The 26,765-nt window shown below is 36.9% G+C and overlaps 1 protein-coding gene across 26 annotated transcripts in view; it reads left to right on the top strand.

The window, feature by feature from the left end:
- TENM1 (teneurin transmembrane protein 1) overlaps window positions 1-26,765 on the top strand; it is a 793,032-nt gene that overhangs the window by 629,025 nt on the left and 137,242 nt on the right. For 24 of the 26 annotated variants that reach the window (XM_085571039.1, XM_077786535.2, XM_085571036.1 and 21 more), the window contains 2 exons: window positions 9,232-9,472; window positions 21,409-21,647. In XM_085571039.1, coding sequence (XP_085427165.1) covers window positions 9,232-9,472; window positions 21,409-21,647 — 480 coding nt within the window. Of the gene's footprint in view, window positions 1-9,231; window positions 9,473-21,408; window positions 21,648-26,765 lie in introns of those variants that run through there. The other 2 variants (XM_085571049.1, XM_085571048.1) reach the window with 2 other exon arrangements.

Raw genomic sequence — 26,765 nt, 5'->3', positions numbered from 1 at the left:
TTTTAAAAACAATATTTTGCTCTTTAAGTAGATAATTAAAAGATAATTTGAAATTAATGTCCATTTAAAAAATAGTTTCTCTTCTAAAGCAAAACTTCAAAAGGACAATCTATGTTTTAAAACTGTACTTTGTCTTAAAGAACTTTTCTCTAAGAAATTTTTCAAATAAAGTTTGTGAAGTAGAATGTAAGTGAAGTTGAAGAAAGCAGTCTGATTTCCTGTGAGCTCTCTACCTTTGTCAACAGGAAACTAATGAAGTTGCTGAGAAAAATCTGTCCTACCATAATTTATGTTTTATTTGCAAATTGGTTTATAGGTTAGACTATTCTGATGAAAGGATAGGAAGGGACACATGTACTTGGATTTTATTTTTTTTAAATGCTATCAGTGATATTTCTTGACCAGGACTAGTTTGCTGCTTGACAACTTATTAACTGTGGCAAAAACTAAATTCCACTGAAATGAAGTGGAAATCTCTTCTTGACTGGGGAAGGGTGGGTGATCATATTCCTAATTCCCATAACAAATTGAATGTAGGTGCAGCCATTCAGGAAGAGACAGATAAAAGCATTACTGGTTTCACCAAAAGCCTTTCATTTTCCTGCTTGATAGCCTGGTTCTGTCTAAAGATTCCTCTCTGATATCCAAAATGGCAAGCAGGAAATTGTAGGAACAACTCTGCTATGCTATACAGTCTACAGAGAAAGAAGAATCTCTTTAAAACTTAATCTCAGGGAATATACCAGAATTCATCTCTATAGAGGCAGTACAGGGGATATATATTTATAATCAGATGCCACCCAGTGAATTCTGGTTAAACCTGTTAGGGGAAGGGTTGTTTGTCCTGAACAGCCAACTTTGAGCAAGCTGCCTTCTACTTCCCTGCTCCTGTAGAGCGCAGCCATTTAGACAGCCCCAGCACTGCCGTGGTGCCCACTACCAGATTTTGACAAATTTGAGGCTGATGTGCATATAGAGCCACATTCTATATATATTTACATATTATGGAGGCATTTAACAGCTTTTTCACACCCTCCACAGGTTATTATATGACCATAGATAAGTGATTTTTTTTAATACTCCCTATAACAGTCACTGTAAATAAATGTAAATATGTTTATATCAAGCAATTTAATGTCAAGATGAAATCCTTAATCAAGTGTATGGAATGCAGTTTTATTGAATAAAAGAGACATCATTATTTCTCTTTAAGCTAGAAACATATTCTTCAGAATATTATGAACATAGGCACTAGTCTATATTTCTGTTGATGTTCCCTAATTAGTATCTTTCTAAAAAGGTTTGTCTTAAAAATTAAGTAAATAGATGTGGGTAGTGTCAAGTCCCAAATGATCCAGAAGAGCCTCAAGCTTCTACATCTGCACTTGATATTGATCATAAAAATAGATGTAGGATTTCCAATTATGCTGTGTAAAATCATGTTCAGGAGACATTCTGGATGTCTGGTTTTGACAGGATAATCTGGAGTGCAGATAGGTATCCTAAGAACAGCTTTTATATAGCCAGGTGAGAGAAACTGGAGTATGGTTCATCCTTGAAGTGAGGAAGTTCAGGTGCTTCCACCCTGAAGTAAAGTTAGTTTGCAGTGCTGCCAACAAAGCACCAGCTCTGTCTCAGTGCAGATAGCTCCAAAGCATTTGCAATCTTGCCCCCAGTTATTTCAGAGCCCGTCAGGGTTGAATTTTGGGTCCTGATGTAACTGGCAAGTTTAACCATAACTTGGAGCTTATCATATTTCAGTAGAGCCACAGAATTAGTCTTTGCAGAAATATGATTCAATAAACTGATGTCTCTGGTGGCAGGGCTTTAAGCTGAAGAGGATTCTGTACTTTGGTGAACTGGTGTCGCTGTCCCCCTCCCAAAGGAGGCAAGTGCTAAAAGGGAAGTCTTCCCCTCAGCCCTGACAGGGCAGCAAGCTCAAATACTGCAGGGCTTATGTTATTTGGGTCTGTAGCAGGGCATGTCCTCAAGCAGTCTTCTTTCCCTAAAAATGTTGCAAAATAACAGGAACACAGATGAAGCAGGTAAGAGGCAGGCAGGGTGGTGACAAAGTGGTTTAATATGTCCATATTCATGATATTTCCACTGACCTATTGGGCTGAATACACAGTGTATTTCAATATGATTTATAGTTGCTAATTCCATTACCCATAGATCCCTTTCAGAAAGCCCTCACAGCTAATGAATTTAATAACACAAGGGCCAAAACTTGAATATTTTTCACCACCAAAACCATCAATAACTGCAGAAACATTAATTTTTACAGCCATGACTGCTTGCAACCTATTTTACCAATCATAAACTGCTCTTTAATCAAAATCTGTTGACCTCTAAGGTCATCAGAAATTTGCTGCCAGGCTACTTGTGAGTGCCTGTCTTTTGCAAACCTAGATGATAGGCTTACTCTGTAAGCTATAATCTCTCCCACTTGGTTCAGAGTTTTAGAATAGTGATTGTACTATCCCCTGTGAGTTCCCACTGATAGAAGTTACAACTCGTGATATTGACTGAACCCACCACTTTTAAGTAATGGCAGGAATTACACATTCTCCTGAAAACACCGCCTTTAAGCTGGCTGGGAGCTGTCAATCTTCACTCTGTCCTTTGAATGCTGTGTGATGTTAATTGTACCAGCCGCTGCTTGATCTGCTAAACAAACCACTGGAAGCCTGAGCTGGTTGTTTAGGCTGTTTCCCTCAGACTCCATCAGAACTGGAGTGCTGCTTTTCTTCTCCCTTCACATTTTGTCCTTGACCTCTGTGACTCAACCGCCAAGGGGCCTGGCTTGTGTTGACAAAGACTCCAGTGATTTAAGAGACTCCTGTCTCAGCTGGATGGGTTTTAAAATCTGGCAGATGTACCACCTGCAATGAAGGAGAGGGAAGGGATTGAGTAGTAGTTTAATTGCAGATTTTTCAAATTAATTGACATAAATGTGAGCATTTCACATAAATGGAATGTTTTCCACATAAATATTATACATAGAGCACATTAGTATTTAGCAGCTATGTGAAGAAGTACCATAGAACAAAGCTGTAATTCAGGCAGTTCAGTAGAATAAAAGCACCTCAGGAACTGTTGCTCTTCATTCCCCTCTGGCAATGTTAATTTTATATGAACACACATTGGCATGTTTGTATTGTCAGGTGCTTCTGCATGATAACATTTAAACCTTGCATCTCACCCAGAGTACGCAGCATTATAACCTGAAACATGTTTCAGGTTACAAACTGCAACACAGAGAGGGACATTTTAGAGTGCAATGTTTATGACCAAAATTATTCTACTTCAGCAGTCAGGCTCCCAAGTTAAAACACTGAGTGATGGAGTTAATTAAGGAGGAGTAGTGCTGTTGTAGCTCTAATGCTGTACATATATAAGTGCCTCTGAAGTGAGGCAGAGTTTGTCAGGAAAGGTAATGTCTTTCAATGCACCAGCTGATACAGCTGCAGAGAAGAAGAGTTAGCTTTGGGCCCAGAAGCCCTTCTTTTGGCTTGAGTATATTAACATTTCTGTCATCAGAAAAAGCAGAAACATTCTCCCACACACACCTTAAAACATGAGTATATCAGTCTTATTTCAAGAATTGTGCCAAGTAAAACTGACAAGTATACAGTACAAAGACAACAGAGGCCAGAATTTTTTGAGTCGTGAAATACAGCATATTATTAAATACATCCTATCCAGAAAGTTGGAAAAGGTGGCCATGTGATAGTTCCCTAGAGAGAAATCACTGCCTTTCCTTCTCTAATGACTTTTAACCTCCATTCTTTTGCCTGACAAATTTCTCCCACATCTTTCTGCAGCTGAGTCAAGAAATAGTTTTCTGCACAGACCCTTTTGAGACACATAAAAATTATTTTTGAAAACTCTAAGATCTCTAGTATTTTTTCACTTTTGTCATGCCACTAATGGAAGGTTACCAGAAATGGAGCTCAGCAGTGTTACGATCCTGATGTGCAGTGATAATGGAAAATTACTGGCACGTGCAGAAGTCTTGAATATGAAAATTCCTTATGCTCACCATTGCTAAGGGTTTTGTGGCACTAACACTTGAGATCATATGCAGGTAATAAGGTCCACTTATATTATTTGACATGTGAAGATTTTCTAGTAGACAGTTATAGGGCATTTTTTAGAAATTAATTGAAAGTGTAAATTAAAATATGGGAAAATCCCAGGTTCATGTTAGTCTACCTAAAAAAATATGGACTCCATAAGGAATTTTAGGCAAGTGTAGTTTTATACTATTAGAGACTGTTAATCAGAATTAAAGAAGTATAAAAATGCATTTCTGTAAAAACAAGAATGTTTTACAGAAAGATATGCTGGTGGTGATCCCATCATTCCTTTTTCCTCTGGTGTTCAGAACTGAGTAATTACCTTTTTGTAAAGTTTCCTAGAATGAGATCCACTTTGAGTGTTTATAAAATATAGTTACATAGGTCTTACAGGACAAGTTTAGTTTTTAATGTAAAAACATTAAGAAAAGGTAGTGCTGCCATCGTAAGCAGTCCTTGCTGCTCCTGTAGACCTTGCAGAGCTTTCCAGTACATAAAGGTGTGGTAAGAGCATGAGAAGGACTTTTGACAAGGGCATGCAGTGATAGGAGGAATGGATTTAAACTGACAGAGAGCAGACTTACATCAGATATTGGAAAGAAATTCTTCCCTGTGAGGGTGGGGAGGCCCTGGCACAGGGTACCCAGAGCAGCTGTGGCTGCTCCTGGATCCCTGGAATTGTCCATAGCCAGGATGGATGGACCTTGGAGCAACCTGGGTGAGTGGAAGGTGTCCCTGTCCACAACAGGGGGTTTGAAACTAGATGATCTTTAGGTCCTTTCCAGCCCAAACCATTCTATATTTCTAAGCATGCTTAAAAAATAATCATAGAGTGGTTTGTAATTGAGCAGTAGTATACCCACAGAACTTTTAAATAAACTAAATTAAGCTCCCTGAACATATGTTGCTGTTTCGTTCATTAAATAATGGATTGCCAGCTAATGCACACTCTACTGAGACACATCCAATAAATTTAAAAAAAAATATCCAAACATACAAAAAAATAATAAATTCAGGAACTGAAAAAATTAAAATATTTCAAAAGCACTGCAGGTTAGATGCAAACCTTTTATGGTTCATTACATTTTAGTATACTCTCTCTGATATACTTCACCTAATAACAATACAGGCTATTGTAGCCTTGTCAGTAAATGATAAAACAGTTCAATTACCCTGTCTTTTATATGGATCCAAAAAGTATGGTAAAGTATACTTCAGAACTGTTAGGAAAATAGTTCTGCCAAGGCTTGGCTAATTTTCAAAACTAACTTTAAATTATGTGCTAACTAGTTGATTAAGCTGTTTATTTTGTTTTTGCCAGTCTGTAAAGCAATTTAGCTACATGTTTATGATTACAAAGGCATTTTAGGCTGACTCTTAAGGAAAATGAGTTTATGTTAGAAGAAATATTCAGGGGATAAAAATAATCCCTCTCTTCAAATTTCAGAGGAAAGAGAGAAAGTAGAACTCCTTCAAGCTAGCAGAATTTCAAGGCAAGATTTTCCTGTTTCCTCCTGCCATCCCTACTGCAGTTTCTCTTGGTGTGAGTGCATGAAGATTGCAAAGTGCCTCAAAGCAGAAGAGCGAATCAAATTAACACTTACTGTGTTATCCTTGTTATTGAATAATGAAAGGAAAATCCCTAAAAATAAATTTATATTTTTAAAAAGCAACAGGTAGAAAGAAGTTTGGGTAGAATTTGTGAAGTGAAATGTGCAAGTTGGAGTAAAAGAAATAGCTAGAACATTGTCTGGATCTTTTCAGGAAACGTCACAGTTTTAGATGTGCTCTGCTGAAAGATGACTATTTTTAAAAAACTACTTCTCAGGGGAAATTATTTAGAAATTTTTTAAACAGTCGCTTTTGTCTGTAAAAAAATGAGCTAAATGCAGACAAGAAGGCCAGTGATTAAGATGAACAGAACAATTTCTGGCTTGGCTACTCCTCAGGTGGAAATCTGATTTGAAGCAATTATTCCAAGTTTAAAGTTTGAGCTGAAATAATGTTATATATCTACGTTTTTAGATTAATGGAAATTTCTATCACATCAATGAAGACAATGAAAACAAATAAGTCTGTCTTCGCATGTCATACATAAATGTTTTAATGTACAAGAATTAAAAGCTATGAACATTATTAACAGCCATTAAAATAAAAGCAGCAGTTGTTACAGATAGCATTAGATAAGCCAATTCCTATATCAGTCTCATACATTTTGGAAGTTTGTTGGCTTTAGACAAATTATCTTGCAGAATATCCCCTTTTAGGTATTTAAATTATTTTGCAGTAAGTTATTTTACATAGTCTGCTGTTTATTTAGAGTCCTGAAGAATCCTAAGTGTGCATATTTAGATTTAATGCTACTTTATATCCCAAGCAATATTTTTTGTGTTATAAAAATAACGAGATATAGACTTAGTTTCAAGCAAAATAAAACCAACTCTGCCAAATAAGAAAGTCTGTAAAAACTAATTGGAAATTTGGGCTGATTCTCAGCCTAATGAGTTTGCAGTGCTTCAGTGAAATGAGGGTCTGATGAAGACTTTTTAAATCACCAAAATAATCAGGCTCCAATGTGAGGTTTTCTGTGATGCCAGTAGCTAGATGAAAGGGTGACAAGTGTGATAATTAAAAAGGAATCCCCCCAGGAAATCTGATGTGTTGATGTATTGTGATAAATTGCACTGGGAGATATAAGGTATCCTATGAGCCAGAGAGACTTTATGGTTCAAAAGCAGAACTAATCTATTGTATGGAACAAACTAAACTCTGTCAGACAATTGGGGGCCATTGACAGGATAGGGACAGGGTAGATAAAAGGGTGAAGAAGGGAACTAAAAGTTGTGTTGCCATGTAGAGTATACAGGTTTTTTTCCCAAATACCTAGAGAAGCAGTCACCTTGGCTGCTCAGCATTTACTGCACAGATCTTGACGTACCTTGTAGAGTCTAACTATGTATCCTGGCAAAAATCAGCATTTTACTAACAGGACAGTGGCTCAACCATTGAAATGGCGTGTCATGCAAATTATAGGTTGTATAATAATCCTGTAATTTTTCTGTAGAGTGGATTTACAATTGATACCTTAAGTAAGGAAATGTAATTGATCAAATACATAAGAATGCTGGACATCAAATATGTGCAAAATCTGGGTAACTTTCAATTCTAAAATAGCGGGATACAGGATTTACCTAGATTAATTATTATATGAAAGTGCCTTAGCAGATTATTTTGGAATCCTGGACTGTTGACTCTGGTGATTTAATTTACTGAGGTCTCCAGTTTTCTAATATGCTTAGAACTGCTTTTCTATGCAAACTGCTTTTTTTATGCAAACAAATATTACAGCATAAACCTTACTGCAACTGTAAGAATCCTGCCTTGATAAAAGATCAATGAAATTAAAAGGATTAAGCCTGGGCCAAATCTGTGACAGCTTTGCTTACCACAGCATTGAAAAGCTTATGTGGAGCACTAAACAACCTTGTTTCTCCAGCTGGGGTAAATTGGGACTGTCACAGAGAAAAAGGTGCTTTTTTTTTCCACAAGCTATTCCAGGAAAGGAGGGAATACGCTTTCATCTTTCGCCTTGAAGACACATCATGTCATAATATAAAGAAAGTATGTGTTGTAAATGGATAACAACAGTTCCTTGCAGGGAATTTTTGCAGGTTCATCAGAGCTTTGCTCCAGCTGGATATCTGCAAATTTAACTGGACATCTGTTAAGGTAAAAGGGAGAGTGAGGGTGAGTACAGAAATGGGATAAAGCCATGTTAGACACTGAGGTGAAGTAGCTGGAGGAGTTTCAGGTTAACAAGTTCACAGATTACTCAATCTGGCAGCAACTTTTACCACTATCTTCTTTACAAAGTGTTTGCTCTTGTTCATAGCTGTGTATCTGGCTGTAGTCAGATTCTTTGGAGACTTGAAGAAGTAGAGAAATAAAGCTTTTGTTGTTCCTTGAATGTACCATTGCACCCTTTTTGTGTCTTTGTTGTCCTTTGCAGGAGGATTGAAGCTCAGTGGCTCAGGCTGAGCTTGAGCTGTGTGGCAGCATTTGTTAGCACAGGACAGGAGCCTGTGCAGGTACAACATCCCCTTGGGGTACTGGGGGGCAGCCTGAGGGTCCCTTAGGGCAGTGGCAGCGCAGGGAGCAGGGCCTTGGGTACCCACCACAGGCACTCTGTCTCCTTCTCAGACTGGTCCAGTGGCTGGGAGCTCCCTGCCAGCTCATCTGCCTTTAGCTGCCATAAAACCTTTTCTCTGGGTGTCTGGATGATTAGTGCTTCAGATACCTTTTCTCAGCTCTCATTTAGCAAATGCAGTAACAGACTCCAGAAATGTGTTAATGTTATTTTAGGAAAGATGTTTGTTAAGGGGTAGGATTCACTCAGTTATTTTCTCTCTCAAATTGAAGTTCAAGACTAATTTTTATACTGTCTATTTCTTTCACAGATGTTTTAAATGAAAATTATACCTTGTGAAATCAGTTGGTATCTGTGATGCCATTCAGTGTCAATTTATTTCTTTACCTTCATCCTCAAAAATTCCTGACAAATTAGGTCAATATTACATCGCCTTCTTTTTTTTTTTCATTTTGGTTTGGTTTGTTTGTTTTCCTGTTGTTGAATTGCAGTGCTGTAGGGTGTGTCTGCATCTGATAGTTTCTGTTTCAGTAGACATATTTTAAAATTCTTTCAAATATTGCAGCAACATTTACAGGAAACAGGGTAAAGAACATTATAAAGCACAATGCTTTATTCCCAATAATAATTGTATTGCAGGATCACTGAATGTTTTGGGTTGGAAGGGACCAACCCGTGTTGTGGTCAGGGACACCTTCACTTGACCAGGTTGCTCCAAGCGCTGTCCAACCTGGCCTGGAACTCTTCCAGGCATGGGTCAGGCACAGCTTCTCTGGGCAGCCTGTTCAGTGCTTCACCACCCTTACAACAAAGATTTACTTTCTAATACCTCATGTCAATCTGTCCTCCTTCAGTTTAAGACTTCAGTCTCCCCTTTCCTTTTTTTTAATTACGATGAACATAAATGAACCACCAACTGCAAAACAACATCTAAAGACAGTCTTGATCTTTCTAAAGTAATAACCCGCCGTGTGTTTGGTTGTCTTTTCCTTGCTGTTTCAGACATGCCTGGTAGCCCTCACAACCAGTTCACCTTCAGGCCGCTGCCGCCGCCGCCTCCCCCGCCGCACGCCTGCACCTGTGCCAGGAAGCCGCCTCCCTCGGCCGACTCGCTGCAGAGGAGATCCATGACCACGCGCAGCCAGCCCAGCCCTGCTGCCCCCACGCCCCCCACCAGCACGCAGGATTCGGTGCACCTCCATAACAGCTGGGTCTTGAACAGCAACATCCCGCTGGAAACCAGGTACGGACCGCGGCTGCGCGCGGAGATCTCCCATGTCGCGGGGAGAAGAAATGAGATGGGGACGAGGCCTGGCATGGACACAAGTGATGGGCAAGTCTGGCGTTCAGGACATGCTGATGTGTTTGGCTTTGAGGCCATCTCAAGTAGCCACGTGAGGCCGTATTTGCTTGATTCATTTAGGTCAAAAATACTCATAAAAGCACATTACGCAAAGATCGCAGTTACTTTAATGTGTGTAGGTTACACTGGCATTTTATGGTTGTGGTCAGGATATGGGCTGGTGTGTTTGTCCTGCCGTCCCACATTCTCTCAGGACCATTTTGTAGCCAGCAAATAGAAGTTTGGTTTAATCAGTGTACTTTGGTACTTCTGGAGTCACACAGAGTCAGGAATGTCTGGGGTTTGAAGGGACCTTTGGAGATCATCTAGTCAGGCTGTAGCTTTTCTGTGGATAGAGAAAAGAACAGAAAATAATACTAAAATAATATTTTCCTCAATATGTATTTAATACTTTGTTGCATATATAGCCAAATATAATTTTATAATCATTTGGCAATGGAGAAATGATACCAAGATAGATATTGGGCATGGCAAGGCTTACCTCTGGGAGCTGGAAAGGGAGGGTGCAAATTCAGGATCATTCACAATTTATGCAAATTATCTACTTTGAAAAACAATTGAGAGCAAACACATTCTGTATTCAGGCAACTTACTTTTCAATACCCAAAGCTCTGAACAATCTTCTCTGACTTTTTGGCTATAATAAGCTTTTTTTTTCATCTGTTCCTGATAAGTATTAGCTAATTTGATTGCTTTCAACTACCGCTGTGTTTGCTGACTTGATTTTTAAAACAAGATCTTAATTTTCAGTCTTCTTCCTCCTCATTGTCAACAGAGCACCAGGAGGTTTTAACTAGGGTTTCCTTTGGGTTTTGCCATTTTAAAGCACGTAAAGGGCAAGAGTTTGTGACAGTTGTGTCTGATGAAACAGATAAATTTCTGACATCCACCTAATTGGATCCAGAAAATATAAAGTATTATGCACAGAAATGTTTGGGGGATTTTTAACACATATATCTGAGGCCCAGTTATCGCAATTAATCACCGAAACCTAGATTTTGTTCTTTTATAACAAGGTTGGTTTTATTTTATTACAAAAATTAATCTTAATTTATGTCTTTAAACACTTGACTGCTGCTCATCAGAAGTGTCAGGTTTTAGTTCTGCTATTAAGTTGGGATTGAAGAACATGCCAATTCATTCTGAAATACAACTTTCCTTATTTGTCCTAAGGACAAACCTCAAAAAGACTCAAGGAGGATGGAAACTTTTCTGCAAAAGTGAACATAAACTGCTTTAGTTCAGCTGATCCATCTGGAGCTAGAAGCTTCTGCTTACACAGTCTTTATAAAGATAAATCTCTGCTGTTTCTGGTGTAACAAGCCTATATATCTATCTATACTTTATGCTGCAAGAAGGATGATCTCTGGGTGTCCTGTCCCATGAACTTTTGGTTTATTTCAATTAAAAGTCAGGTAGATCTTTTTAAGGCTCTACATCCTTGTTCAGTACATTTCCATCAGACTTCATTGGGTTCAGTACTTTACAATTTATTTTTCTTTTGAGTTTGGTTTCCATTTTCTGGTTTCATACCATTTTTTGCAAATTTGAAGCTTCTTTTAAAGGACAAATACCGAGATATATAGCTATATCTATAATTATATAAAGGGCTGTGCAGTGAAGTAGGAATTCAGACTGGAAAACATCCTTTGGGCTACACATTAGTCATTCAGAGAGCCTGGGAATTTTCCATGTTCTGACCCTTCAGTGGTTGTTTCAGCCGATTTCATGCCCCCACTGGTCACTCCCAGAAGCCTTTCATGAAGCTGGCTGAAAGGTTGGATAATCCATAAGGAAAACCTGTGAGTCTGTTTGCCAGGATGTATCTGCAGTTTGTTGCAGACAAGTGCTGTAGCAGGGGAACACTGTAATAAGAAACATTTGTGACCACCACTTTCCAGAAGTCTACAGTGCACAGTACAGCCTTAGAGAAAATGAAGGGTTTGCAGCTTATTTTCCCTTCCTTTACCACGGAATGATTCTGCTAGAATTGAACTGGTGCTTTGACCTAATATCTGGATTCCCTTGCCTTCCTTCTCCATCAATGTTTAGCTGTCCATTAAAAATAATCCTACAAAATAAAGAGAAATATTTCAAATATATGTTTCTGTGCCAAATCTTTAATAATACCAAGTCTAGCTAATATCTACATACCTAAGAGATCTAAGCAGATTTTTTTTGTTGTTAAATATGGAACATTTACAATCAAAAAGAAGACTTAGGCAGTAATGTATTCCCTGCTGTAACAACTATGCAAAAATCAGAATACACATGTTCACCTTTTCTTCCAACTGTATCTCTTGTTAATCCATAAACAGAACATATGTTTGATGCTGTATCTACTGCCATGAAATATTAGAGAATTTTCAGACAGGAAAGGATTTCCTAGATATCTAATCATGTGACTGTAAAACCTATTCACTCTGGACAGACAGAAATGAAGCAAGTCTGCTCATAATATGTCATATTAATGTGTCATATTTATGTAGAAGAAAATTCTCTAGTTCTGAAAATTTTTTCAATACTCAAACATGTACTCTTACATAGTTAGAGTTTGAAACCCTAGATTAGATGGTAAAGGGCTGCAGTGAAGACGTACTGTGGGGTATGTGTTTGAAAGTTTTCTTGTACAGTAAAACCTGGTTACATTTTTATAGAAAAGGGCAAATCAGAAATTTTATTTTGTGCTTCATCTAGAGGTGTTACATGCACTAATCTGCAAAGTAGATTTGTCAAGACCTAACTTACTAATGCAACTGTTTAATGATGAGACTGACTTGGAAAGATGAAATTATTTGTTCAAATTCACACTAAAAGCTAAAATTAAAGTCTGTCTGTGTGTCGTTGCCAAGGCCAGTTCCCTAACTATGGCAGTTATTCTGATTATAAGCAACCCAAATAAAAATAAGAATTAAGAATGGCTTTAGAACTCCAGAGGACATGTTATAGAACACCTGCTGCTGAGGGAATTGGAGAAGAGCTGTACCTGTAGGAGTGTAGCAGCTCAAACTGCAGCCCTCAGCGCTGTAATGTGCCCAGAGATGCAAATGCAGTCTCCATCTATGTATGCACACACAGTTTGGGAAAAATAAACATGGCCATTATTAAAATTTCTCATGAACATGCAGTAATTTCATTGTCACACAGATAAATAATTTTTAGGCATTGCCAGACAAAGACTGCAAGGGTCTCTCACACCACATAAAAACATGGGAAACATTGATTTTCTTTCTTAGGATAATATTATTGGGCTCTCACAAAAATTGTTTTTTTCCCTCTCCCCCACAATAACGTACTTGCAGCCCATTGCCTATTCCCTTCCTTTCCACTAAAATAATTGTTTTTTCAGGGTTCATAGATACTTTAATGCTTCAAATCTTGTGATTTACAGTGTAATACATTGTCATTATCTCCAACAGCCCCATCTGAACATAGCTTACTACTTTTTATGGAGTAAGTATTAAGCCCTGGTAACTTGAAGGAATGTTTTTCATTTTCTCCATGCCTTTCTAGTTAACTCAGTATTTGTTTCCATATCTTGCTTTCTTAGTTTGTTTTTTTTTTCCTGCTGTTTGCTATTTATTTTCCCATTTCAGGCAAATCCCCAAAGAAGTAAAATCTAGATGTTAAGTAGGGATTTTTACCTGACATTTTTCTTATCATCCTTATAGTCTGTTACAGATCCCTCGTGGATAAACCATTGGTCACACTTATTTTGAGTTAAGTTTTGACATAGATTACCAAAGCATTAGAATTTTTAAGTTTTATGTCTAAATCTCAGAAGTTAGCTAATTTTGATTTTGTTTCAAAGTGGAGTTTTTAGTCCTGTTTTGTGCGTCAGTATTTAATATATTTGCTTGTTCCTTCCTTTTTTAAATCAGATTTCTTCCTAGTTCCTCTAGCCCATTTAGCAGTGTTGGCAGTAAGGTTAATGCTGTGCTGAATGGACTGAAATCTCCCTTCACTGCACTGGCAATGAGCCAAGTCCTGTGGAAAAAGACAGCTTAATTTAAGCAATCTTATCACCATGGTAATAGCTCCTCTAAGGGGACAGTGAGGTACCAGACCATAAACCTGAGATTCAATTATCATTCATTTATATAAAACTTTGAAGTACTAGAATAATAAGTGGAGTATTTGGAGTTCAAGGCAGTTACTATTTTTAGTTACAATTCAGCAATATTTCAGAGCCCTAAAGTTTGATTATGTCTCTAAACACTTGAAAACTTTGAGAGTTTTGGAGTTCAAGAAGTGTATTTGAATCATCATACAGATGGAATCATTCCTTTCTGTGTTACATAGTTATTTAAGGTGTATAGGTAGGATTTTAGCTCCATTTGTTTTCCTGAAAATAATTTGGTTATATTTCTGTTTGGTGTAGGGGAGATGTTGACAACAAGCAAGAGATTTATTCTATATTATGGTTTATCTTTTTAAATCAACCTCATAATTATTTTTTCTCTTCAGGAAGTACAATAATAGCCTTTCAAATCACAGACACCTGTATATAGTCCCTTTCTGTGTAAGCTGGAATTTTAAAAGTAAAAATAATTAAATAAAACTGCATCTAGAAATTCACACTCAGTTTAGTGTGGGCTCTTGGAAGGTTTGATCTTTCTTCTTGGTCTCGGCATTTGAACATCTTGTGGAACTTGTGAATCTTGCCTCCAGTGCAGAGACTCAGAAAACAGTTTTCTGTGCCTTGATTTTTTTCCCAGTTCAAGGTTTCCATAGCAAACAGAGCAGCTTTTACAGCTCCCGAGGCAGACAGGTGTCAATGATCATAAGCCACCAAACAGGGAGACACTTTCTACTTGAACAATTCACTGGGAACTTGTTTGCAAATGGAGCCTACTCCTGAGTTAAATGATCAGATTTGGGCCTGTTCCAAGAATGAATGCAGGGGAGAGCTTCCTTTATGATCTTTTCTTCAAATTATGTTGGTCAGTATTTGCTATTATGACATTTCTCTTGTATTTTCTCATTACCTAATTAAGCAATAAATCAACACATATAGAGGCTGACCATATTAAAGACAGACACATGGCAAGGGTTTTAAATTCATTCTGAGTTCCATGTGTTTTCACTACACAGAAGAAAAGATCTGAAAACATTAATCTTCTGAATTACAAAAGATAAATTGAAGACTAGCAATAGGACCATGAACTGAAAATAAAAGCTGTAAATATGACCTTAAATTTAATAATGCGAGAAGGAAGGTGTATTTTATGGAAATAAAAATATAAACATTTGTCAGCTGCAATGAAGTACAACTTTCATGTCAGCAAAAATGGCACTTGAGGGTCCTGCCTTGAGTAGTTTGAGATCCAGTCACTAAGGACAATAGGGCAATTTAAATTGTTCATATACTCTATTGTATTTTTTGTGAGAAGCTCTGGTGTGGGCTTCCCTGGAATAGTGGGATAAAATTTCTGTAAGGGTTTTTTATAGAGGCCAAATATAGTAACATGAACAATCACGCTGCAGATACTCCTTGCTCATTATTTTAATAATGTGGTGGTATATAAAGGTGTTACTAAATGTAAAGCTATATTATGACTTTATGGCCACCAATGAGCAAGCAGCCTTTTAGCTTTCTATGAAGTAGTGTTTTCTTTTACAAAACCAGAAGTAGACTGAATCTAAATTTTGAAAGAAAACAATAAATACAGGTTAATACAAAGGGTCTAGGTTGTGAGAAGTGGTCAGAGACATGAAAACAATTCTTCTAAAAAAAAAATCAGGTATGTATGTGTAATGTTACTGCCCAGTGTTACTGGCTAGCTATTTCTAGGTAAGCTGGATTCAAAGACTAAATAGTATTTTTGTAGTTAATGTGATACATCTCTTGTCAGGTAGACTTTGTCTTATTCGTCACAGTAGCTGTACAGCTTGGATTAGACTATATGCATGTGAATGTAGGTACTTGGAAGTAGACTGAAATGCTGGGAACAAAAGTCAGAATATGCATGAATATTCATAGAAGGAAATTGATGGCAAGGGAACTGAGGAACAGCTACTTCAGTTACTCATTCCTTTCTTTAAGTCGTGCTTCCAACTATACAATATAGGCAAGAAAATTACAATATTGGGTTTTTTATCCTTCTTGATTCATGGTTTCAAAGTACTCTGCAAATACTATGTACTTTATATGACTTATATAAATATTTTTCCTATACTGTTTTTCATATTTTCCACAAAATAATCTTAAAATTTCTTGAGGAAGAAAAAGTAGACCTAGCCATGATTTATTCCTTCATTACATCACAAATTTCTGTGTGCATTGGTTTTACTCAGCTGCTGTTTGAGTTAAAGTGCTACAGCAAATTTTAAGCTACAGAAAAGCATTTTTGAGGATTACTGAATTAATGTAGAGATGTCACCATGTATCAGAGTAACAAAGCCCATACTGGTATATAGAAGAGTAATTTATATCCTCAGTGTGATAATTTTTGTTTTATTTTTTGTCATTAAATAGCAAATGAAACCAGAAAGCAGTTGTATTTTGGACAACAGTTTCATTATAGAAGCTGCTTTTGACTGATTTTGGCACCATCCTATATATATATAATTATTATCTCAGACTTCTGCCAGACTTGAAAGTTTAGTCACCTGGTTAGCAGGCTTAGCTTGGCTGCAGCAGCAGCAGACAAGTGAGCCACATCTCACCACTTGTTCAGTACTGGAGCAGAAAGAGAGGGACACAGATTCCTTTTACATCCTTTCACAGTGCTCAGTTTTTAGATGCCATGTAAAGAAAATATGAGTGAATAAAGGGAAACAATTCTGTGTGAATTATTCAAAAAGCAAGTCCAGCTCAAAGAGGAAATTTTAACAAAGTAGTTCTATTCCCAAAGACAAATCTCTGGATGGAAATCATGGGAAAATACAATTATAAAATCCATGGAAATCATGGAAAAATGCAATTACAAAATAATTTAGATAAGCAGTTTTCATGGCAATTTCTGTCTTCACCCATGACCTTTTTGTTCCCATAGTTCTTGTACACAAAAAGGTGAAACAAAGGCTATAAAATTATAGGTCAGTTCTATCTATAAGTATATTCAGATACAGTTTTCCTGGGTCATTTTTCAGGATGAGGGCATAGTGTATATATCTTGGTGATCAAGTGGGTGTCTTGGTTTATACATATATATATATGTAATAGTTGCCTTGGGTTTATACTGTATAGTTTGTTGAGAGCCATATGGGAGATTTATAAAAAATATATATTCTGACTATTATGTTAGTTTAGAAGCGCCCTCTTCTTTCCCCTCCCACTTTGAGTACAGAATAGAATGGATAGAAAACCAGGAGAGAATGAATTTCTGCTTTTTACTACTGTCACAGGAAATATTAAGTGACTTAAAATGGTCTGGTACCAATGTCATCTTGTTAGTGTTTGCCAAAGTAAATGGGAAACTGTATCAGTTCCAAATCCCTTTTGGCTACCATCTCTGTATATTTTCTGGCTATGCCAAAAAACACAATCCTTTTTCTGTTTCATCTGCTATGCCTCTTGAAAATTTCCTTTGTGCTTCTGTTGACATCTAAAGGAATTACTTCAATTAAATATCAGTATAGATATACAATTATATACATTATATGCAGCTATAAAACTTAGTTGAAAAAAAATTGAGCAGCTTAAATGATTGAACTGAAGTCTTCTTAGTTTTTCTATCACATTGATTTGCAGCAATTTGTAATGCTTTAGGTAACTACTTCTTGAATGTGACACATACACAGGTGCAAATGTATCCCTACTTGGTTTATCCAGGAGAAATGCAGACTTAATTTTTCGGCCCAATTATAGCAAGATTTGTGTTTCTAACTTAGTTGTTGGCTCCCTTTCAAGTGTGTTGTTGTTTTTCATTTTTTCTTTTTACAAACTCATGATTTTTAATGGAAATGGAAGGAAAGCATGTTATAGGAACAAATGAAGGTCTCAGCCTCTCTGCTCAGCAGAGAGTTAATGCATAAAAAGTTACAGAAGTGATACCAAGCCCTTGACAAAGCTGAGGGACATTTCTACAATATCAGGATATAAAAATATTTTCTCAGAATTTAATTACAGAATTCTGTGTGGGGTTAATCTGGTTTCTGTAATAGTATTGTTATTGCCACATGAATTCAGTTGGGATATTGCTTCAAACTTTTGTAAGACCTAAATTGCTGTTCCAGATAAGGAGCCAGAAGTACAGAAAGAAATATCCTGATGGAGAAGCATGTAAAGAAATAAACTCTTCTCTAACCTTCTCATTCAAAAAAGAATTCATCATTTGTATGAACTGTTCTCTTGGAGTTATCTGCCATGCCTCGCGAGGTTAGACTTGGAGGACTGGGCAGGAGGGCAGAGAGCTCCGTGCAGCAGAGGAGCCTCACCAGGGCTTTTACTTCTTCCCTTGCTGCTGTGGAGGGCTTTGCTCCTGGTAGGATTTTTTTCTTTCCTTTAGCTTCTCTTGAGAGGATTCAAAGTTCAAAGTCTTGTGTTTGTAGAGATGAACAGATGGTTGAACAGCCAAGCAGACATTGTGGTTACCTCAAAGAGGGAATGCTTTCCAACTGCCTCTTCTATATGTGAAGTTATTACTGAGCCTTTAGTATTTATTTATGTATTAGAGTTATCAGTGTAATAATATAAAGTCACTTTCATTTCACTAACAAATGCCTTACAGATTATGTCCTCTATTTCTCTTTTAAAAATAATATTATCATCTTCTTTATGGATGTTTTTGCGAACATTTAGTTTTTCTCCACTTGGAAGGAGTGATGTTATCAATCAGCCTTATAAATTCTCTGATTTTTCTTGTGTTCTCAGTTTGCTAAAAAAAAAATCCACCACAAGTCTTAGCTTTTCACTTAGATCAAATATTAATGCACACATCAGGCTGCAGTCAAATCTAAACTTTTGAACTGCAGGTTTTATTATTTTGCTCTTTAGAAACAAAGCCTGATTTTATAGAATTGATAGCAACAGTTTAGCATGTCCTGACTCCTTTGGGAGCTGTGGTGTGCTCAGAAAGATGAGGAGTCATCTGAGTTTATGAGAACATAGTCACAGTCTGGCTTTGGAAATTTGTCTTTGTGCCACCAGTGTTTTTCAAATTCTATAGAAATGTCTGTGGGTACTCAATATACTTTCCAAAAATTGAAGTTGTAAACAATTGGGTTTTTGAAACATTTTCTCAGCATTATTTCACTGGTAGCTCAATTTCAGTGTACCATTGCTTCGGAATCTCAATTTTATTAAAAATTAGAGCAATGTAAATTCTCCTCTGTGTGAATGGACTCATCTGTCCGAAAGAGAGTGATCTGGATCCAGGTTCTGTGCACCCTGCTGCTAATAGAGAAGTGCCTCTGCACACTAGCACTTTATCATCAAGCTCTTGTTATAAATTCCTGTGCAAGAGTATGAGATTATTCCTCGCTATTGATTGCAGGTTGTTAGAGCTGTAATAATAACAATTTTCTGTTCAGCATTTCCTTCCCTTTACCTGTGATACCTTTGAGGTATGCCCCATAGAGGACGATCAATACTGCCAATATCAGACCTTTTTGCTGTAATTTCAAAAAAATTTAAATGACAAGTTATCAAATAAGTAGGTTTTTTGTGATTATGTCTTGAACAAGTAAAGCATGCAAAAACAATAGATTTTTTTATATTTGTAATATTTGTGTATATATATGTATGTGTGTATGTATATATGCATACATACTTCTCATCTGTATGTGCTTGTATCTAATAACATGTCTTATTTTATGTGGTGATTCTGTTTCCCTAAATATCAATAGGAATTGTGCCATGACATTTTTTCCTACCAGAAGTCTAAGTGACTGTGTATCTCGTTAACTGCTGACTGAGAAAAAACTTCTCATACTTGCAGAAGCTTTCATGTGTGACAGCAAAGCTTTGAATCCAAAAAAACCAACTGTGCTCTCATGGCCTGATAGGAAAGGAGCAGGTTTATATAGTCCTGTAAACAGTTCTATTACTTCATTTGAATTTACTATTTTACTGTATATGAGTTTATAACTTTTGAACTAAAATGGAGGTAACATTACAATGTGGAGAGCTATGCCATCTTTCTAATGTGTGTATTTACAGCTGTGGAAGTCAGTGGGAAGGAAAACTAGAATGTGTTGTCTGATGCACTGCCAGGATGCTGTACTCAGGGTCAGATGTCCAATTTCATCTGAGTGCAGCTCATTTGGGTAATATTCATGAAGCAGAAGTAACTAATACTCAAATTTCATTCTTGTGGTTTAGTCATAAGACTCCTGATACACAAGGCCCTGTAAACTGCAGGGCAAGCTAACCTTTATTCTCATTTGCTTTCTTTTTTATGTAACTAAAGGGCTCTTTAAAAGATAAAACTGCTCTGTAATACCTTTTTATTTTCTATAATCTGGCATTTTGAAAACCATAACCTTCCTTTTAAAATCTTATAATGGAAATACATAATACCATACTCATTACACCATTTTAGCAATTACCATTTCAAGAACATGTATTTACAATATTCTTAAAGTCAAATGTCACAGTATAACAATGTTTCATACTCTTGAGTGTTTGATCCTGCATGCATCCCACTGTGTATTCATCAAAGAAATTCTCCCAGCATGGATTGGTTGATCCATTTATGCATTCAAAAACTTGTCTTGTGCCTTGCTGAAGGCATAAAGGCATATTTGCCATTGGGAAGATACTGGCCCATGGCACTTGCTTTCTCAGCTTGAGGCAGAGGAACACCAAGCTTCTCTAAACTGCTTTGGGTGCATGCTGTAGCATGACTTTTAGAGGTGCACCTGTCAGAAAAGAGGGCACTGAAGATGCTTGCTCCTTTAGCTAAAACAAAGGCAAGAAGGACCAAAGAAAGCTGGTGTTTCCAAAAGAGTATGTGGTTGGTATGGCCTGAACTAACCCTTTTTGCCACAATTTCTGAGCACATATCACAATAAGTTATTGTTTAATATTAAATAACCTTTCTTAAATTCTCTTGGAGAGCCCTTGCCAATCCTGAAAAACCACTCTTCCTCCTATAAAAAAACTACTCTATACTTCTGCACCAGCGCCTGTTCTGCAAGGCACATTTTTCTACCTTATTTTTTGTGCTAATGTAAGTCTTCACTGTTTTTTCTTGAAGGCAATCAATCCTGTGAAGTATGCTGAAATAGGTCTCCAAATGAATTCTTTCTTAGTATGTTTGAGAATCACCGCAGTAGGCAAAAGCATTTGAATAAAAACTACTCTCAAAATTGCTCAATTAAGAACAGTAAAGAAATTGTGCTCACCCATATAGTAACTACAGTTCTCCAGAATGGATTATCCTTGTAGTCACTTTTTTTAAAATTTCTTATATTCCATGGTAAAAAATAAATGTTCACAGTGGCATTGGCTTTAGCATTTTTGGAGTATTCCAGGTGAATCAACCAGTTAGGTATGGATGGAGGGGATACTGCTGGCAGCAGTTCCCATGTCTCTGTCACACCTGTGTAAAGGCACATGGGCTGCTCTTCTTGGAGGATCCCAGAACTCCACTGAGAAACAACCTACCCTCAGCATTACTCTGAAACATGGGGAAATTAGCTTGGAATTTATTTATTCTAAAAATAAATGTGTTTTGTTTCACTACAACATTGCTGGACACCTGGTGGTGTGGTTGAAAACCTCTCAGAGGATACTCAAATACAGTTTCCTGTCTTTGTTATTTTCTGTGGCTATATGCAGTATGTACTGTACAGTGATTATATAGTTCCTTTTGCTTTTTACATCACCGAGTGGTTTTACAATATCATTCTTTGTCTTCTCTTTGTAGGCATTTCCTGTTTAAACATGGATCTGGGTCTTCAGCTATCTTCAGCGCAGCCAGTCAGAACTATCCCTTAACATCCAATACTGTTTACTCTCCACCTCCTAGGCCTCTTCCTAGAAGTACCTTTTCCAGACCTGCCTTCACTTTTAACAAACCTTACAGGTGTTGCAACTGGAAGTGCACAGCTCTGAGTGCCACTGCTATCACAGTGACCCTGGCACTGTTGCTCACCTATGTCATTGGTAAGCCCTGATCCTTTCCTCTGCTCAGTTATTCTTTTACCTCCTCTGCTCTGTCGTCTTGCTTGCTTTGCACTAACACAAATCATATTTTACTGGTAATATTTGCCATTGGTGCTTTTTAAATTCTGGCAGACAATACACTGGATTGGCTAAAGGTTGAATATAGAATTCTCATTAACTTTCTATTCTGTTAACCTTGATGCTACCTAATGGAGAAAGAAATATTATTCAAGATTATGTTTATACTAGCAGAGGACTCCTACTGATTTTAATTGCTGCAATATTTTCTACAGATTTGATTTTCATATTATGCCTTACAACATTGGTTCTCTTAAAGAATTATTTTGAAAGACTGGTAATGTTTAATTGTGTTTTGCCTTGCTACCCTTAGTTAATTTCTTCTGTCTCATCACCATTTAAATCTCACATGATTTTCCTCCTAATTGTTATATCATTTGCTGGAATGACAACTAGCTCTAGAATAATTTTATACCATGTTGTCTAAGATAGATCTTGTTATCCCTTTATTGAATTTATGTTTAAAAACTGGGTTATATAGTATCAATTTTGCCATTTTGTTAGCAGAATACATTGGACAGGTTTATCAGAGTAGCTAGAAAGGGCTTCCTCAGGTTTGGGGTTTGTTTGGGGTTTTTTTTGTTTGTTTTTGGAGGACAGGTTACTTGAAGTCAATGGGGTTACAAGCATACGTGGAAGAGCAATTCTTTGTGGCTTACTACATAACATTTAGCCTGAACTTTAATTATTGCATTGGGTTTTCAATCTGAATTGAAAATATTAAAGAACATTCTGTGTGTAGAATTTAAGAATGTGACTGTGGATTCTGTAAACAAATGGAAATATAATTTGTTTTTGCTGTCTCACTAACTCTTAGACTGTTGTTTTAGATGGCAGTTCATAGGTGGCAGGAGCCAGAGTATTCCTGGTACCCTATAGCTTGAATGGGAATAATTCCAGGTTTACCTGAAAGAGTGCAGTTCATACTTGGTAAAACTTGACAGAAGTACAAGTACAGATACCTCCAAACTGATAAATGGCCACTGATTTTCTATACTCTCTGAATAAACATATCTATAGTGAAAATTATTAACATTTCAATAATTTCTTCTTTCCCACTGAGGTTTTCTTCAGTCCCATGGTCACAAAGTTCTGGTTATTGTCAGCAAGACGCTCATCAGGAGGGATTTTTTCCTAGCATCCTCACCTAATGCATATGGGAAAGCAGATTTGAGCATTTCTGGTGCATGATGATTTGAAAGCACCTGAGGATCTTGTAAGCTCCATTAATTGCAGATTTACATAACAGCTGGTGAGCATATGCCCTCGGTTAGGACAGGCTGTATCATTTTTGGAGCCTCATCTGTTTGCTGCACATTTTATCCCACCCACACCATTTAGATTTTATCTGCCTCTTTCATCCCTGTTTAGATTTCAAGTCTGCCACTGAAATTTTTGTAACTTTCTAGGGATATACTGCTATATGTCATCAGCCTGAGAAGGCTGGAAGCACTCCTTGTCACCGTGCATTAACGAGCTCTGTGTGACTCTCCTATAGATGTGTCTGTCATATCTTGGTAACACAAGGATGTAACATGTTTTCCTTAGTTACACAGAAGCAGGTAAACTGGAAATGCCTTTGCATTTTATAAATTATTACCATTCCTATTTATGTTTTCTATGGAAAAAATACACATTTTTGAACCAGGAGTTCTAATTCAGAAAAAATTAATGGATGCCATTATTTGCTCTGGTTTTCCCCAGAAATTTTTGAGTTGCATAAGCTTTCCTGCAGATTCAGGTAGTCTTAATTAGTTTATTCCAAGTGAATACTCCTTTTGCTCATCTCTGGTTGGTTAAATATTTAGATAAATTTATGGTCTCTTCTTATGACTCATATACCTTAGTTCTTTTCCTTTTGCTGGGTTTGAATCATAGCATATAAACTGTTTTCAGAGTTCACTGGCTCTGTAGGCTTGCATATTTGCATATCTTTTCATATAAAAAATTTAAATGTGCATGTTTTAAACAAGTACTTGAATATAGAAATTCAGATTGTATGTAACTCTCTGAAGTTAAAATTCACTCCCCCAAGTATTTTCTCTTTGCTCACCATGATTCACATCCCTCACTCCTCCAAGTTTTCTTCAAGTCAGAAGAAGTTGTGTCTGAGCAATCACAACAGACATGGGCCTACACTGTAAAACAAAACTAATTTCAATTTCAGGACCAAACAACCTGTGATCAGCTCAGCAGTTGTTACTCTAAAAATAAGGGAGACTTCTAAAAGGCAAAATTGTTTTCATCATTGTATTTTTAGGCATAGCCTGCATTAACTTGCCATGAACTACAATTTCAGACCAAATGAGTGTTGATCAAGCTTTAACATCAAGATTTGTCTTCTCCTTATCTAAGAACTTAAATGTTCTTTTTCAAGTATTTTTCACTGCCATTTAATGCTTGAGCTACATGTTAACTTTTAAAACTGCGCCCAAATCTCAGCTTCAAGTCAGAACATCTCCAGAGTCTTAAGAGACATGAAGCTTATTCCACATCAAAATTTACAAGTGGCTCTTATATTTGTAATGAACTGAGACCTGTGCCAGAGTGCTCTAAGCTGTGATTTCTTTTCGATCAGAAGGTAAACTAGCAAAATGATTTTGTTCTTTTATTTTTCAGCCTTTCCCTCTTATCAGTGAGACTCAATAGCGAAGCTTTTACATAAGAACATGTAATTCTTGTGTATTTTCTCTCCTCTGAACTACTACTCAGTTAAAAAAAATACTATTTCTCCATTAATCCTCTTTTGGCCTATAATCACTGTGTTTACTATTTGGCCTTTTTGAAATAAATTTGACTATTATATGGACAGTAAGGAAATTATAGAACACTGTTGATGGTTGTATAACAGCAGATTTATTGAAAACCTTTAGTTGATCAAGAAAAACACATATTTTCACTTCAACTGGAGTAATCTCTGTGAATAGGTTCTAAAGTCATAGTAGTTACTCCAAAAAAACCTTTTTTCATAAAGTGCATGTTTGGTCTTCAGACTATTGGAGATGTAATTGTAAATGCATTGAACTATTTTCTATGGAGAAAGTCCTGCATACTTTTATTTTTCATTTTTCTGTTTTCCTGTGTGTTGAGAAATGTAAATCACATAAATCTGGGGCAAGGTTGTTGAATTACGTGGGCAGTGAGGCAGGTGAGCAGTTGGGACACACCTCAGGGAGGTGATGTTGATGCCTCTCACCAATGCATGGGGGACTGTTCAGCTTCACCAGCAGTTCCTGGTCTGCCTGAGAGTCTTGCCAAAAAAATTAAAGAGCAAATTTTGCAAATACAAGAGATAGAATAAGAAATACAGTTTTTCGTTTGGTTTTTTGCAACACCACGTCATTTCCTTTAAGCACAATACAATGGGTGCTGTGGCTGCTCATTTACTAGTTATTTTTAGCCCATTAGTGAGTAGGATTTTTCTTCCATGATACTTCACCATTTTATCAGCAGCTGATTTTGGACTTGCAAATCACTGGTCCTATTGATCAGAGGTGCAGAACTCCCACTGTTCCTATTGATTTCAGCAGGTGATGCAAATGTTCAGTGCCTCTGAAAATTGCATCTCATGTTCTTGGATTTAACCATCCCTGACTATGAAATGACTATTTTATATACAAATGAATTCTCAAGTATGAATATGAAGTCATCCCTATCCTTCATGATATTATCACTATTTATGAGTAGGCAGTGGAGGTGGGTGTTGGGTGTTAAATTATATTCACATGAAGGGTAAGGAAATTAAAGCCTCTTTGCTGCCTGACACTGTGACCTGTCATTTCTCACTCCATGTACAAGGGAGAGGAGTGATGGTTTCAACATTGGGAAAGGCCAGGCCAAATTTTAAGGACATATATATCTCATTGCATAGATTTATGACGTTGGTTGCATCTCTTTAGACAATGTATAAAAGTAGCAAAAAAGAAATTATACAGAGAGGGATCAAGGGGAAAATATACTGCTGTACACTGAAGAATGTAATGGTATAGTAAACAGTGCTAGGTGTTTCAGGGTTATGCAAATGTTGTGATACAGATGCATAACCCTGAAATGCCATTGAACTCCTTACTGGGGGAACTCTGAGACAGATTCATCAGGATCTCTCAGCTGGGAATTGTGGTGTCTGCTCTCCTGGATTACTGCAGAGCATGATACTGTCACAAATCTTTTAAGTATTCAGAGGAGAAACATTTACTGTTGCCAAGACTAGGTTTTATTTGTTCCTAAGTATAAAATATGACTCAGTAATGAAAAATGAAACCATCATCCCTCTAGGAGGATTGCAGGAGAGGGGGGTATATTTGTATTTTCAGGTATAAAAATATATTAGGTATAAAGATAAGACTTCCTAAGAAAGAGGAGAGTGCTGAGAGTTAAGATGGTTATAACAAGCACATGGAAGAAGTCCTTATTAAATGCCCTAGATGATCAAAACAATTTGCCACTTTAATATGGATTTTAAAAAATATTCTGAAGACTGTATCAAATATTAAAAGCCTCAAATTCTGAAATCTGTTTACAGTAGAATGAAATAGTATTTTATTTGTAAAATGAGCTTACAGAAGATCACCTCTTCTAAAGGTCATGAAAAAAACTTAGATTCTGGCTCTTGTGTCCAGGTATTTCTCTCATTAATTCACCTTTACTGGAACTGAGATACTGGTGCATCTGTGGCATTATGCCAAAGTGAAATCCAGTTTTATAAACAGAACCTGCTAGCAGTTACAGAAACAAATAATTTTCTGGCACTTAGAGCAGGTGCAGAAAAAGTAGTCAGCTGCTGATACACATTCTGTAACAGCTCTTCTGAAGTCTGGGCTTCAGGGGGATGATCTACTGAGATTCTGTAAAAAAGCAAAGATTGCTAAACAGAAGTCTTTAGTGGAGGTCAGCAATTTGGAGGAGCTTCACATTTGCAGGATTTTTTGTCCTTTGAAGTTCATCTTGCAGGTAGTAAGTACTTATTGCACAGGACTTTTTTGATGTCTCCTCACTACCAAGTGTCTCTTTTGCACTGGAGCCAAGGCTCTTATTCACATT

The sequence above is a fragment of the Lonchura striata genome, chromosome 4A, assembly GCF_050655825.1.
Source record: "Lonchura striata isolate lonStrDom1 chromosome 4A, ASM5065582v1, whole genome shotgun sequence".
NCBI classification, from domain to species: domain Eukaryota; kingdom Metazoa; phylum Chordata; class Aves; order Passeriformes; family Estrildidae; genus Lonchura; species Lonchura striata.
This window is presented reverse-complemented; position numbering and strand designations above follow the sequence as displayed.